Source organism: Brachyistius frenatus, unplaced genomic scaffold (genome assembly GCF_029030835.1).
Source record: "Brachyistius frenatus isolate BFR_SWC_R1_liver_20210118 unplaced genomic scaffold, ASM2903083v1 Contig_19, whole genome shotgun sequence".
Classification (NCBI taxonomy): domain Eukaryota; kingdom Metazoa; phylum Chordata; class Actinopteri; family Embiotocidae; genus Brachyistius; species Brachyistius frenatus.
This window is the reverse complement of record NW_027210618.1, coordinates 4,045,568-4,059,953: the sequence shown is the minus strand read 5'-3', so window position 1 is coordinate 4,059,953 and position 14,386 is coordinate 4,045,568. Positions and strand designations below refer to the sequence as shown.

Sequence of the window (14,386 nt, the reverse complement as noted above, 5' to 3'; positions counted from 1 at the left end):
GCTGCCAATGAGACATTCACGGAAAGGTCTGCCCGGACTTAATTGTAGTGGAATTTGCAGTGAGAGTCTACAGATCTGACAGCAGGGGGAAAAACAATGGGCTCAACAGCTGCTCAAAGTCCAAGGCTGAACCTGCCAACTCCTCCATATGTGCAATTTTGTGCCGAGGTGAGTTGGCTAAGCTGTTAGAAGACACTGTTTTCATTTCCCAGCCACATACCGAACGCACAAGTACATCTCACACAAACTCTACCTGCACCCAGCAGGACTGAGAAGAGAAACCGGTGCATCATATCTTATTGAGAAAGGTACAACTGTAGCTCTTTACTCATACTCTATGGGACCATTGTACGGGCCTTCGTCATCCAACATCCTTCTCCTCAACACACACTGCTTCTCTCACTCATTTACCAGCCCCTCTCTCTCTCTCTCTTACTTTCATCTCTCCTCTCTGGGTGGATAAGGAGCAGCCCTGCCTTCCACTGCACACTTCCCTCTGAAAGAGCCATTCATTGCTGCCGGCAGAGGGATCTCAGCTAAGAGGGCTTTGGCTTCTCTCCCTCCTGCCATTTGGCAACACGCTCTCAGTGCAAACATTCTCGAGGTAAATGTGCTCATACATTCAGGCAAGCACATGCTGAAAGGAAAATAAAAAAATAAAAAAAACTGCATTAGATGTGAAACTGACAGATGTTGTCTCAGACCTTGGACTGGGGTCAGACCATGGCACATCTTTTCCCAAATGTATTGAGTTTCATCCACAGCTACAGTGAATGACATGTGTACTGGGAGAGTGAATAACAAATAATAAAAAAAAAGAGAGGATGTGATGTGGAGTTGCTTCTAAACCTTTTTCCCAGTGCAGGTTAAAGTTCAAGTTAAAGTTAGTTGAAGTTTGAGGCGTTAACTCATCAGCCTGTCATGCTTTGATTTATGCATACAGGGGCTTCAGACAGGGACAGTCATCTGATCTCCTCTCGTGCATCTCTGACAGAGGGGGAGCAGGGAAAGGGGGGAACCAGAGTGACAGCAGCAGAGTGATTTGCAGTGGCACTTACCTCCATGACCGGGTCTGGTGAGGCAGAGCAGCAGGGTCAGGAAGGCACCGACGAGGACCGAACGCAGGGCTCTCATGTTTTCGTAGCTGAAAGTTAAGTCCTCCACTCTCGTGTTAAAGACACTCCATTCAGAAGGGACTGAATGAGTTTTCAGTTTTGGGACCTGCTACAGGATACTCCTCTTAGTGAAGGGGCAGGGCTGGGGAGGGACCGTTCGAGGGACGTCCTCTTTCAACCCCCCCCTCCTGCCTTCTCCAGCACACTCACTCACACACACATCTTCTTTAACTGGAAAATCATTTCCTGCCCCCCTCTGCTGATGGCTTATGCATTCATTAAACTTGTTAACACACTTTTTCTGTTTAATAAAACACTAGTATGTATATTTAGTTTACATGCTTCTTGCAGCTTCCCACGATCCACCTCTGTCACAACAGCACAGCCTGTCTCTCAGCAGCACAGTCATGGCCACCACTGGATTTGTAGGACTACCTCCTTTTGTCTTACTCTGTAATTGCGGTGGCCTTTGGAGACCAGCAAATGCTGTCTGCAAGGATAAACCTTTTACTTTTAATTAAAGACAAATCAGGTTGCCCAAAACTCTTGGCACTTTATCTTCCTAGCCTCTCCCTTGATCAATGTCTCGTTCTTTATGTTTTTGTTCAACAAACCTGCTCCCGAAACCAATTAAGCTCACACTTTTACACCAAGTAGCATGGGTTTGTGTTGGATTTGCATTCACTACCGCTGCTCTATTGATAGGACAGGGACAATGGAAAGGTTTTACCGCTCAAGTTATCTGAGGCACTCAGAGGAAGACTTTAATGGAGGTGAGTGCTGTCGCTGATTGTTCCCCACATGGCTTTTGCTTTCATTTTTTTGTAATGAACATGCATACACTCCTTGCAAGAATTAGTATTTTCTGGTTGGAAGCTAAGATTAAACCTCAAGTTCAGTCTCGAAGCCTGAACGTTCAATTTCACTCGTCTCACACTCAGCTGGCTGGCAAATTATTCCTCGTTCTTACTGACAGCTGAAATGGGAATACAATTAGACTTTTCTTAACACTTCCTCTCAGGTGTGGAATAACTTTACAACAGTAATTCCCTGTTGACTGCAGCCCATGCAGTCCAATTAGCCTTTTTCTTTTCAACTGAGCAAATAACTCCTCAGAAAGAGATCGTCAAATTAGCTTGAATGTGGATTGTACTGTAATAAACTCCTCCATATGACAATGAGCAGGGCATTTTAACATAAACGTAGGATTGTGGATTGGTGGGATTTATTTTCCCCAGATTTATGTGAATTCATAATCTAAATTTAACATGTTTAAAATAAGTTTGAGTACTTTCTGGCTTTCATATCTTCTCACGTCTGTGCAGAGAATAACAAGCTCTCCTTCAAGCAGATATGTCTTTTTCGTTGGTTCAACAGCACCTCCTATGGCAAATAACCCAACAGCTTCCCACTCAGGTGGCATCAATCAGTTGGAAACAAACAACAGCCACGTTTAAGATGAAGCAGACCTCTCATCTCTCTGCACTACAAAAGACTGTGAGCGACTGAGGCCAGAAGAAGACCTGTAAAATAACACATGGCACCTGTAACTCGACACTATTGTTTGCGGGCAACCTTTCCTGACACCACAGCCTCCCTGATTATTTCAGCATGACACAAGCTACAATTAAAATGCTCCCTCTGAGCCTCAGCCAACCATTTGTGCCGATGACATGCTCTCGCCACCCTGGGGATGCATAACTTTCCCTGGAGGGATGTCACCCACTGATATGAGTGGGCTCCTGCAGTATGTGAGAGAGCACAGGCAGGCTTATGTAATTCACAACACCAGCGGCCCCTTTAGCACTAACACACCAGATGATGCAAGTCGATGTGTGCGAACCCATCTTTATCAAAGTAAGTTGATGCTATTCATGAGATTTCTGTGGCCTAATAATGCATGGACACGCTTTGATTAAAGGTGTCCCATGGAGGCTTGTAAACAAACAGGGTTTTGTTTACGTTCAACCATGCTCACCAAAATACATTATATGTATCCTCAAGGCCTAAAAACATGTTGAATTTATTTCCAACCTCAAAACATCTGCTAACCCTTTTTTTTTTTTTTTTTAATCTTTTGAAATCTGTTTTGTTTACAGCAACAAGAGCTCATCTTTATGTCTTGTAGCTGCATTGCTATATTTTATGGTCTGATTTATGCCCCTTTAAGCCACCGCTGATGTTGTGCTTGTGAATCTTTGTGATGGCGAAACACAAGGAAAAACGTCAAATGCTAGTGGTCAAAAACATAATGAAATACTTTTTAAAGCTGCATTAATTGATTTCTGTGGCCACTAGGAAGCAGCAGAACAAGCTGAAAGCACAGCATCTGTAATGCAAAGTTATTGTAGCAAACCTGTTCACAATCATTTGCCTATCAAAGGTCCCATTATATAAATTCAGATTTCCTTTTCTTTTTTGATCATAGAGGAGGTCTATGTCCTACATAAATACTGTGAAAGTATCAGAACGCTCTGTCCACAGAGATGTGCAGACAGCTCGTATTCAACTACTATACCGTTTGGACTTCTATAACTTATGCTGGTGCTCAGCACGGCCCACTGTGGACGAAAACACTCAGCGGAAGAAAACCTGTGATTGACATGAGTCACTCAGAAAAGAGTCAGCCAATCAGAAGATAGTGTACTTGAAATCAATGCACCTTAAAGACACAGACACAAAGCATCCTGTTATTGGTGGAGCTCCAGAGTGAACCAGAGTGAGGTTGTAAATCACAACCAACTGATTACCCCTTGCCTCACTCTCCCCTTACAAGCCTTTAGATGGGAAACCTGCCAAAAACACGCAAACACTGTGTTTAGAGCCAGTGTTTGGTTTGTCCCTTCTGGACAACTGTACATTGTAAAATGGTGTGCTCTGTGGAAGAGGACCTTATCCTTTAAGGGCTCAAAACATAAAATACAGCGAATCTTAGTTTTAGGTGATCATACACTAATTAAAATACAATTATTAATACGAAATTCCATTTCTGCCAATAAATCCCCCTAAATCCTACACACTGGATGTAATTAATTATCATGCAATAACAACAATTATTGATTCTTAATTGTTTACAGAGACTATGTAAAACTATATTATGGTGATATTTGGTACTAGAAACCAACCAGGATTTCAATACTGCATTTAGAACATCAGAAAAATGTAAATATGGGACTTTTAAATTATCAAGTAGAAATTGCACAACATTGGTTTGCATTTCTGTTTATCAGAGGGATACTAGTTTAGTCATGCACATGCACAGAGGCAATATGTTTAACATTACTACAATGATGTAAAGATGGGAGAAGTGCACCAAGAAACACAGTAAATATGAGTAAATATGCCAACAAAAGGCATGTAAGAGGAGGACTGCAGGCTAACAAACAAATATGTAAACATTGCCGTTTTCAGACTCCAAAATAAATACTCATTGCTGTAATGAAAGTAGACCTCTTGTAGTAAAACTAGAATTATTTCCACTTGATTTTAACAATTCATTAAACTCATATGAACTTCAGATCAGTTTTAGAATATAATTTCATACAGAATGAGGGCGGCAGATTACTTCTATTGTTTGTTTACAACCACTGAGGACAGAATAGGTGGTACTTTAGGTGTATACTGTAATCTGAGTCTACCCTTAAAACCCAAATATTTGTGCACTTCTTCAACAATATAATGGATTTAATTCGACCATCTCACTGTATTACTTAACTGTAATATCTCACTAACTTTCCTGAGGTCAGGTCAGCTATTTTTTTTCCCTATCAGATCTCATTTCTCTCCCGGTGGATGTAATTTTCACATGCACCAGAAACTGGGGACATTTTGCCAAAATATCAGCTCTCGAGTCATCTTGTTCAGAGCAAAGAAGCTCAACTTTCACCGCGCAGTCTCAAATATCACTTTCGTGTGTGGCTGCAGCCGTCTGGCCAGACCACCACTTCGCTCTCAAAACCCCAGACTTGATTAAACCGCAGAAAGAAAGTCAATGTTATTCGAAACCTGTCTTTTCCCACTGTCAGGGTAGAAACTTGTGCCAAATGCTCAATAATCACAGCGGTCTGTTTTGATCACCATGACTTACTGCTTTTAAGACACTCTATAATAATCAAGTGGTCTCTGAACAAAGAGCTCTAGTGACGCTGGACCTCTTTGTGGAAAAATAGAACAGTTTCATAATTGGAGATTCTTAATTTTGTCCAAAGAATATCACTTTTTCATACTTTTTTTTTTTTTTTAGCTAAAATGAACCCACTCATTTTTTGTCTCTTTAGCACGGTATAATAGCTCACTTATAATTAGCTCGATTGTTTGGCTGATGTTCACTTTTCCTCTCATTTATTTTCATTCTCTGGAGCTCTGAGGGCCATTCAAAGAGGAACCTCAGAAAACCCCAAATCCGGGTTCATAACATTAATCTTTGACTCCTCAGTCCATTTTTTCACTGCAACTTAAATTGAAAATAAATTGATACCACTTGCATAACATCACTGATCTCTGTGGGATGTGTGCCTCAGGTTCTGGACAGGATTTTCTAAGTGGAAAAGAGGAGGTTGGAGGTTGCAACCCCCTGTCAACACAGGCAAACACTTTGAAGAGACGTTGTGAAGGAAAGCAGCATGCTGTGAGGTCACCGCAAATTTTAGATTATGATCTATATCCTTCTAAAACTAATAAATCCAATTCTGTACTACATTAAAATTAATACATCAATTCTTTACACAAAAAGAGTGGTTTTATTGGATTGTTGCATGACACATGAAATGTGTTGATCAGCATACTAACTATTGTGATAACTAATTAATTGTTGAAGCCATTTCTTAAAGAAGTTTGACAAACGCTGGGTAATTCCAGCTTCCTTAATGTGAGAAGTTGTTGCTTATTTCTGTTTTGTATCACTGTATACTGAATGTCTTTGACTGATGTTGGACAAATGTAAAACATATGAAGATGAAGATGATGGTTTTTTTAATCATAAAGTTACAGTAAGTCATGAATAAAGAAAACAGTCAGCAGATGAACCAACAATGAGAAATAATTACCATTGCTATTAGAAATTGAGCCAAATGACAAAAGCTATTTTAACAACAAACTTTCAAATTTAAGAGTAATCATTAGTAACCTCTGCAGCTAAATATATACACTACTTTCTACTGTCACTACTTGTGACCCGATGCATGGCAGAAGTTTTATGAATTTTAAGTGTCTCTGTCCAGGAATCAGCTCCGGAGCGCAGAGGCCTTTATCACCCACAGTATTAAGATTAGATTAGGGTCTGTATATAAATCTGTACATGGGCTTACTGCCAAATAGCTAAACATGTCCTGCACTGGTGATGTTAACAGGCTTACATGGATAAACTGGTGAAATATCAATTTAGATATATTTAAGCTGTGTGAATCCATGACCGATTAACCTTCGATGGAAGAAGTGTTATCGTAAAGGTTTTTTTTTTATAGAAAACCAAATACAAATGATTATTCAAAGCTGAAATGTTTTATGTCATACAAAATGTCCTCAGAATGTAAACACCTCACTTATCCCAGTTGTTTTTCCCAACACTTTAAAAACTGTCAAGCCTCTTCTAAAGAAAATTAGAAGCAACTCAATCTACAGACCTATTTTAAATCTACCCTTCAGTGGAAAAGTCTTTGAGAAAATAGTCTACAAACAACCTGAAGAATAACTTATTTCATTAAACAGCTGTCTAGATATCTTTCAGTCAGGATTTCGGCCTAATCATAGCACCGGAACTGCTTTAATTTAGGTTATTAATGACATTCACATAAATACAGACTCTGGAAAGTTATCTGTTCTACAACTACTTCTGCTCAATGTTAGTGCCGCCTTCGACCCTATTGACCATAAAATTCTATCAGCGACTTGAGAACTGGGTCGGAGTTTCAGGAACTCTTTTAAAATGGTTCCGTTCATACTTACAGAGAAATAACTACTTTGTAGAAAAAGGAAATAATGTAAGTACCTCTGACCTGTGGTGTCCAGCAAAGGTTAGATTCTCTGACCACCTTTGTTTAATTTGTATGCTTCCACTTGGCCAAATCTTACAGGCCTATGGACTATCATACCACAGCTACGCAGATGACATACAGATTTATTTTGCCCTCTCCCCAAACAATTACGGCCCTATGATCTCACTTTACTTTTTTTTCTCAGGTTGCATCTAAAGAAGTAATGTATTGCTTTTCAACATCCAAATTGAAGCCTCACATCTACATCTGCTTGCTTAATGGTTGCAGATAGTTCTTCTTCCTGTGAAACGGTGTCCTCTGGAGTTTGGGCCAGGGGTGAAGGCACCTGCTTGTTGAGGACCAGCTGTAACTCCTCTTCCAGACAGAACTGCAACTTTTCTACTATATGGCTGTGAAAGTTCTCTAATTAGTATGTCCTCACTCTCCCCTACTTTCATAGACTAACACGCCTAAGACTGTCAGAGAGGTGTTGATTGAGCTCTGATTTTGAGCTTGAAGCCGGATGTTTACCTCAAGCATAAAACTGCAAGAATTACAGCAGGGACTTTAATCAATAAGTGATCCAAGCTGCATAGTCTGCACCAGCAGTGATTTTCTGCCCTGACTGACAGACACTGATAAATTCAGTTCACTCGCAGGACACAATTTCAACTTTCAAAGGATTCCCAATGACCAACAGCCAACATTTTCAGATAATAAAAAAAAGCATGGCGAATACAATTTTCCAGGCTTCTATTTTGTGCTGCGACATTAGCAGACGCTAGTTGTCAGAGTTACTTTCTTCCCGCCGTAAGCCTATTAGTCTCCTTTTTTTGACGATCTGTCGGCAGTGTCAACTTAATTTGCTTTTCTCACCTCAGCTAACGCAAGGCATCACTGGAAAATGGTTGACTCATTTGCTGCATATACACATGTAATATGGTGTCTCCCACATGTATTAATGATGAAAATTCCTATAACCATTTGTGTCACCTTCATTTTGTTTTAAGGGTCAGTAGTCACCTATTTATAATATATTTTTTTAAAGGAGAGGATTAAACTTGCCAATCACATCATTCCACAGCCTTTAAGGAGATTTATGATAATAAGTGACTGCAGCCTAAATTGTGCTTTCGCATTTTATTGTAAACTTTAAATCCCTATTAGCATGTAGTTTTTCTCAGCACACAGCTCCATGGATCAACCCTCCCTACACATGGTTTGTTTATCTCTTTTCTGACAGCTTTGTGACTTTGAATCTCCATCCCCAATGCGACACTCTGGGGCTCCTTGTCAGTAGATAGATGAGGATCCTCAGGTATTAAGTGATGCTTCTGGAGAAATACAAGGGAAATTAAACACAAAGATGCTTGGGAAATGGAGAGTGAACAACAAAGCAGAAGCTAAAATAACAGCTGATTACGCGTACTTATTGTCAATCTATTTACTAATCAGGTTTCTATTCAGTTGACTAATGATAAAACTCTGTATATTTGTCTGAATTTAAATATGTTTGTTTTTTTACAGACAAAAAAATAACTTCTCCTTTCTTATTTCTGGACACATGGTTAACACTGTGAGGCGTAACAGCACAGCTGATCGTCTAAAACTGGATTTGCCCTCCATCAAAGCCAATAGATCATCAGTGCGACAGCATGGGACAGAAATCTTTCTAACAATCATTTTTGTGCCAGAGTTGGCACATACGCAGAACTAAATTCAGATTTTCATGTGCCGTTTCACTGGATAAAGAGAGGAATGTCAGTTGCTCCGCTGCTCGCATGCGAATTCGCTAAATGGAAGGAAGGAGGATGGCAAACAATGTTCCTGTAACTGTGAGTCTCCCTGCTGTGAACAAGGGGGACTCTGAGCATCACTGTGCTTTAAAGCAACAAATATGCAGCGTAGTAGACAGAACATATGAAGCTGCTGGTTTTCTGTCAGACAGTGATTTTAACAGTCAGCAAACAACCCAGGCGCATGAGACTGTGAGGAATTTTCATTTGATTTAAAAGAAAACCTCCTTTGATTTTTCACCTGAAATCAATAAGTAATGTACTGCGGCATATTACTGGAACAGGATAGGGCAGGAATCTCAGCATGAAGCCCTTGTTTCTACATAACTAAATTCACACACTGCGAAAAATACTTCAACTTATTTACAAATTTATCTCACAGGGCTTTTGTCTTACAGGGTTACGAGTTATGAGGAATTCTTCTCATGAATCAATGGGTAAATGAATGCTTGTGAAGGCTAACTGCTGCGATAAAGATGCCACGGCCGCTTCATTCATTAAAAATCAAAAGAAGTGGATGGTCCACCTGAGAATACAAAGTCAAGGTTAGTAGTAAAAGCAAACAAGGTTGGTTTTAGTCAGTATGCAGAGGAGCTGTGAGTAACAAGAAAAATAAAGTTGCAGTACTCGCTGTCGTTCAATTTGTCTGCCATAGCATAAAACTAAAATGGCATACATCTGTTATTGGGCAACTAGTGAAGATTTCAGGCGGTTACTGTGATCTTTCAAGAAATATTGTGCAGCTGGGAATAGGGAAAGTTCCCAGCTGCATGAACGCCTGGGAACATCCAACTTCTGAGTTGAGAGCGTTCACAAACAGGCAACAGGATTGACCCCAGGAAATGTGCTCTGTTTCTGCTGTCACAACACAGACACGTGTCAAACAACCTCGGCAGCATCCATATAAACCAACAGAATGAAGTTACTACACGTTTTGATGTTCTTTTCCTTTTGACCAAGTCACACAGCTATCAAACCAGGGAGGCCAGGCTAACCATCTGGCTATTTTTGAACCAATTAGCCGACATTTCTTTCTTTCACCACAAACGCTGCCATGTCAAGTGACGTCAAACCTACTTCTTGGCGCTCTCAAAAACGTCCCGCTTCTTGAGTGGGATATTCTCAGTTCTATGGACGTTCAGGTATTTTCTCCCATTCGGAGGTCTGAACTTTCCCACTTTCCCAGTTTGTCATGAAAAACCAGATATATAAAAGTGAGGTTTTGATGGTACTGGTTTTATTTTTAAAAATTGCCAGGCTAGCTGTTTCCCGCTTTATGTTAAGCTGAGCTAAGCGGCTGCAGGCTGTAGCTTTGTGATCACTCTACAGATATGATAGTGATGTCAAAGTCATCTATACTCCCATTCTGTTACACCAGTAAAGTTGTACAAGTATAATAATAAAAGTGGTTGGACACGTAATCATGACAGCTCCCTTCAAATGTAATAAGGATGCTTCCTTGTCATCATGGCAAACTATTTTGAAATATTGGAGCACTGAAGCAACAACAAATATTCTAAACAAAGAAGAAAAGGCACATGAACAACAATATCCATCACAAATATGCCGAATTTTTTTTATGATACACAGGATCCATTGTGTTGGTAATACAATTCATGCTTGTGTAAAGTTAGGACAGATACAGGAGATCATTCCTGCCCGCTGCAATAAGACTGTACAATAACTCACCTCTGGCAAAATCCATCACAGTACAATAACACCGTTGTCTGTGTTTCTTGGCTGTGAATATTATTATATATATGTGTGTAATAATATATTACTGGTTATTTACTGTTACACCAACGATAGAGTTTATAAATTACAGTACTGACATCATATTCAATTCTGCTGTATGCAGATTTTTTTTTTTTTGTATGGATCTGTGATGGAGACAGCGATCCCCAGAAACCTCCGCAGAGCGCTGGAGCTGAGTGACCCTGTGACCCCTGATCATCTTCGCCGTGAGTGAAGCTGCATTTGGTCTTCTTGACCAAACGAGCACCGACGAGCAAAAGATTGAGATCAGAGTTAGTCTGAGAGCCTCCAGACATAAACTACCCGGGTAGTAGACTGAAAGACAAGAGACTGAAACTGACTGACTGTGGGAGAAATACTGGTATTGGGGTTATTACTTGAATTTGTTATTTTTCTTTTATGCTGTTCCCTTGATTTTCTGTGTGCGTGTTAATAACTATAATAAATTGCAGTTCAGTTCCATGTTTTAAACTGCAAACATTTGCCTTGTTTCATTCACTCCCAGAGCGACCTAGAGACAGTCCTAAACTTAACACAGGAAATCTAGTGTGTTACATAGACTACACTTGTCAGACAAAAGATAAAACATATGAACCACCTTGATATTCAATGGCAGCTCCACACATTTATGATCCTTTCAGATTCGTATATTTACTGTCTTGGAATCTGTGATCACACACTGTTGATTAACACATCATTGCTTTCTGGGATACGTCTTTCTACACGTAACTGCACATATTTTCTCTCCAAAGCTTTGCCCAGTCTCCTCTGTACTTGTCACTTATCCAGAAAAAACATTCTGCGTGTCTCTCACTTTACACACACACAGACCAAGATGTCGTTCTCACTTCAGAGTTGCTTATGATGAGCTCCTGAATGGGAAACATAATTTATATCACATAATGTGATGTGATTGTCTGAATGCCAGGCAGTGGGCGATCAAAAAAAATATAAAAAAATAAAGCCAGCGCACAGCTTTACCCATTCTGGTGAATACTCAGACTTAACATGCAGTTAAAATATTCAAAAAGGAACGACTGACAAATGTGTTGTTTTACAGTCAGTATTTATTAAGGTGGCTTTAGACTAAGGATATATGTTTTCACTTTTTTCTGTCTTTTATCTTCACAGAGTGTCATTCATTTTTTTTTAAACATTTAAAGAAACCTGCTGGGAGCCTAAAACAATTTTTGACTGCCTTTTGTATTTGTGCCGAGCTTGCTCAGAAACAAAAGACACACTGAGATACAAAGCTTAGCAGAGTGCGACGAGGCGATTATTAAAAAAAAGCTCCATTTCAAAACTCCCAGTGATTTCTGTGCATCCTCTGTTCTTCTATTCCTTTTGAGAGGTGCTGACAGAGATCCAGCACACTTATGCTTTGTGAAAGAGAAATGATGCTTTATAGCATGTAGAGTCAGGGGAGAAAAAAAAGTTTCATCCCACTGTGTGAAAGTTAAAGCTTTCAAGGGGGCCACAATGTTCTGCTAAATAGTGCAGCCCGCTGCAGGAATCCACAAAATTCCATCAATCCATTGAACAAGTTAACAGCATTTAGTGGCTGCTCTCCTACTGTAGATTATTGTGTGTGTGTGTGTGTGTGTGTGTGTGTGTGTGTGTGTGTGTGTGTGTGTGTGTGTGTGTGTGTGTGTGTGTGTGTGTGTGTGTGTGTGTGTGTGTGTGCTGAGTGCAAATAAACACAGCTCTGAGGTACAGTAGTAAGTGGGATGAGATACAGCCGCAGCACTACAACGGAGTCAAGCAGAGAGCTCTGAGGTCAAGAGAGCGCTTAGCACTGCCCTCTAGTGGAAGATCAAATGAGCTTTGATGACCACCCATCAGGCCTCTTTGTCTGCACATACTCCAATGTGGAATTACAACCCTTGTAATTAATAGTTTGTTGCAAGGGGTCACAGGTTTTTCCTACAAAAGAGTCTGATGGACGCATGAGTCACCAGAAGCTCTTCCATGGGAAAATTATCATATTAAATGCAATGAAAGGTAGTTTTCAGTGCCGTTTGGTGACATCACGGAATGAATCAGCCATGTAAACAGACACTGCTGAATAAACAGTCACATCCGGCCTGTTGGGATGAGATGGTGAAGCATACAAAGTCGATCTCTGGGAACGAGGCGGTACAGGATGCTTAAAACATGACTTGATGTGAATTTAATTTCATTAGTTAGTTTAGGTCATAGGTGGCCTTTAAATGGCCACTGAATGAAAGGAAATGATGTTGTCTCACACGGGTAGTAAAACCGTTGTACATAAAACTGTTTTCAGCCATGCTAAATTTAATATTTTTAGCTGATGTCGATTTCCCCTTTTCAAAGGACAGCCGCTTCCATCTTTAAAATCCTGTTGTTTTATTAATACAAATCTCACCACAGCTCCCAATCTCAGTGACATTTAGCGGTGAATTATATTTTCATGCCAGCAATCAATCTGCAAAAGATTTCCCATTTCTCAAAGAGCTGCCTTCCTTATTTTATGAGCTGTATAAAATCGTGTGGCAGTCCATTCACATCTCAACAATACAACAACCCAGAGAGATAGAAGAGGTACCACAGCAAGATTATGCACAGCGCAGCATGACGCGCCTCCATGTTACTGTTTTAGAATTAACAACATGGCCTCCTGTAGGCTTCTGTCGGACCCTGAATGATATCGATGGTGAAGTTTAAAAAGGCAGTTTTGTTTACAAGAAATGGCCCCCTGCCCACAAACCTCTATCCAGATACAAATGCAATGGCGCGGTGCAGACACACTATCTGGATATGTGTGGGCTTCATGCGAAATCAACACCCACTCTTGTGTCCTGCCAGCCTTGTAACTCAGCTCTATGAATACACCAATGCTGAGTCTATTTTTTATGTGTTTGTGAGTTATGGTGTTTTTCTCCCAGCAGACCTTGGCTGTCTTTCTCTTGCTCAATCGCAGCATCTCTGTCTCTTTTCTTTCTCTCCCTCCATCTCCTCCTCTCACTCCCCATCTCCCCGTCTGTCCCGTCTCTTTCTCCTCAGTGCACCGGGGCCATTGTAAAACACTGGCCTGAGTCCCAAGCCCTCAGGAGGCTCAGGGGCTCAGGGTTGACTGATCGCTGGATTTCACCACAGGCTCCCAGAACGGGGATTGTTCAAGAAGCTTTTCCTTCCCACTGAGACCCCTGTGGATTAAGGATTCCTGGCTTCTGTTGCAATAATAAGGCCTCACACACTGCCAAAATAAAATATTGCAGTAAAGCTCTGCACTGCTTCCACTGTCAATGCTGTGATTTGCCACAATTTGCCCGTCATAACATTTCCGTTTAATTTTTCTTTTTTTTCCCCTCCTTGTATCTGCTCAGATGGAAAAAGTTGAATTAAACGTTGCGTTTGCTATAGACTGCAATCATGTTGTGTGTTTATTATTTACACAAACACGATATCTGTGCCATGAAATTGGGAATCTTCTAAAAACAAGAGGAATTGCTGTGCTGTGCAATAGAGACATGTTATGCCTGATATGTTCACTTCATTAATATGGAAATATTTTACAGTTTCTAATCAAAAGTGAAACACCTTAAGTCGATGCAGACCGTAAAGGCTGTTGCTTCCCGCCCACATGCTGACACTAGGGCATATTAACACATCAATGTCTGTATAAATTACATGTGTAGATGCAGACAGCAGCTAAACAGTTCCAGAAAAGATGCATATGTTCCCCACGTTGCTGTTCACCAGCACTTTATTACTCGCTCGGCTCTCG

General features: G+C 40.5%; 1 protein-coding gene across 1 annotated transcript in view; it reads right to left on the bottom strand.

Annotated features, from left to right (window-relative positions):
• cspg4 (chondroitin sulfate proteoglycan 4) overlaps positions 1 to 1,181 on the bottom strand; it is a 68,024-nt gene extending 66,843 nt beyond the window's left edge. Inside the window, exon 1 of the mRNA XM_069695353.1 lies at positions 1,059 to 1,181. Coding sequence (XP_069551454.1) covers positions 1,059 to 1,134 — 76 coding nt within the window. The 5' untranslated portion in view covers positions 1,135 to 1,181. The remainder of the gene's footprint in view (positions 1 to 1,058) is intronic.
• Positions 1,182 to 14,386: the final 13,205 nt, after the last annotated feature.